This window comes from Triticum dicoccoides, chromosome 5A (assembly GCF_002162155.2).
Source record: "Triticum dicoccoides isolate Atlit2015 ecotype Zavitan chromosome 5A, WEW_v2.0, whole genome shotgun sequence".
NCBI lineage: Eukaryota > Viridiplantae > Streptophyta > Magnoliopsida > Poales > Poaceae > Triticum > Triticum dicoccoides.
In genome coordinates, this window is record NC_041388.1 from 81,619,036 (window position 1) to 81,620,585 (window position 1,550).

Here is a 1,550-nt window from a genome sequence, read left to right on the forward strand (position 1 = left end):
AATCGACATTGCCGAGGCGCCGCCACCACCCGCCTTGGCGACCGGCCCGCCGCCACGCTCCGGCCCGGCGGTGCCGGCCCGCGCCAGCCACCCGAGCGAGAGGGCCCGAGTCCCCGCCGCCGCCGGCGACGGCCAGGCTTTGTCTGGCCGCGCCCTTGGGCGGCGGCGAGGGAGGAGGAGGAGGAGTGGGGGAGGTTCGGCGGCGATGGGATCTGGAGCCTCCCGGTCGCCCACGCGGGGGGCGGCTCGGGAGGGAGACGTACGGGATGGGATGGGATCTGATCTTTCTTTTTCAACGTAAATGGCAAAAGGTTGAATCACTTTCTATCATTGCGGAGAACTAGTCTTTACGGCGTTGCATTATGGAGATTTCACATGAATATTTCAACAGAAATCAGTAGATTTGCTTCGTTGTATATCTTTTTGCCCCAACTATGGTAGTCGCTATCGTTCAACAGGAGGTTCAAGTGCAGATTTATTTTTTGGCATGATAACACGATAGTGCTTTTCTACACGTTGGAGCACTTCGTGTTGTTCCTGCTTGATGCAGAATACACGCTTAATGAACACAGGGGCGAATGCCCCTATAAATAGAGCTCCAGCCCAAACATTCATCTCACACACCCTCAAGGTAAAGCTAGCTAAGACAGAAAACTCCAATAGCAATCCAGTAGAAAACTAAATACATCACCAGCATCAATGGCCAAGTCACAGGCATTGGCAGCAACATTGTTGCTTGTCGTGGTGGTGTCCCTTGCCGCAATAGAGAGTGTTCATGGTGTTTGCGGCATGTCGAATGACGAATTCAAGCTTTGTCAACCTGCGGCGGCAGTGAATAACCCGACAAATAGTCCATCTGCTGAGTGTTGTGCCGCGCTAGGAAAGACAAACCTATCGTGCATCTGCCGCTACAAAGGCATGGCCGGCATATGGCTGAAAATGTATCATATTGACGCACGTCGTGCCATGGCACTACCAGGCAAGTGCGGACTTACCATGCCAAGCAACTGCTCTTGATGATTTGAAGTACTATCCATAAGCATCTAGGTGTGTGTCAGAGTGTGGGTGTACATATGCATCTACACTTTATGGCTAAATAAGTGAAGGAGCACTTGAAAGGCATTGTGCTACTTGGTCTTATTGTTGTTTTGTCATTTGAATGTGTACTTGTCTCATTAAGCTTTGATTAGCAGTATGCATGCATACTGGAAGTTTAAGAGGATGGTAAAAGTGTCTTATATGCAGTCCCATAAACTGGTAACTGAATATAATATCTTATACTGGTAACCTTGTATGTGTCTTTTGCAATAAAAAAACTTGTATGTGTCAGAAAGGTGTGTGTTCCCTAGTGAACAAGTAAATGTACCTCGCATACTCTTTTTTCATTGGTCACTGCTATGTAATTTGAATACTTTAATCTCATGCCGGCCATAAAACCCGATGTCCGAAGCCTCAAGCCGTGAAAACCAAATCGACCACGTATAACCCGGACCCGAAAAACCAAGCACTACATTGGGTAACAGTTTTGGAAACCCAAATCTAATTCGGGA

General features: G+C 48.6%; 1 protein-coding gene across 1 annotated transcript; it reads left to right on the forward strand.

Moving 5' to 3' along the window:
• The first annotated feature begins 636 nt into the window (after positions 1 to 636).
• LOC119297034 (putative lipid-transfer protein DIR1) lies at positions 637 to 1,280 on the forward strand. Its single transcript, XM_037574994.1, has one exon. It carries the CDS (start codon positions 700 to 702, stop codon positions 1,015 to 1,017), a length of 318 nt encoding a protein of 105 aa, XP_037430891.1. The 5' UTR covers positions 637 to 699; the 3' UTR covers positions 1,018 to 1,280.
• Positions 1,281 to 1,550: the final 270 nt, after the last annotated feature.

Excerpts from the sequence above, each read along its gene's own strand:
- LOC119297034 (XM_037574994.1), top strand. The coding sequence starts at position 700 with ATGGCCAAGTCACAGGCATTGGCAGCAACATTGTTGCTTGTCGTGGTG.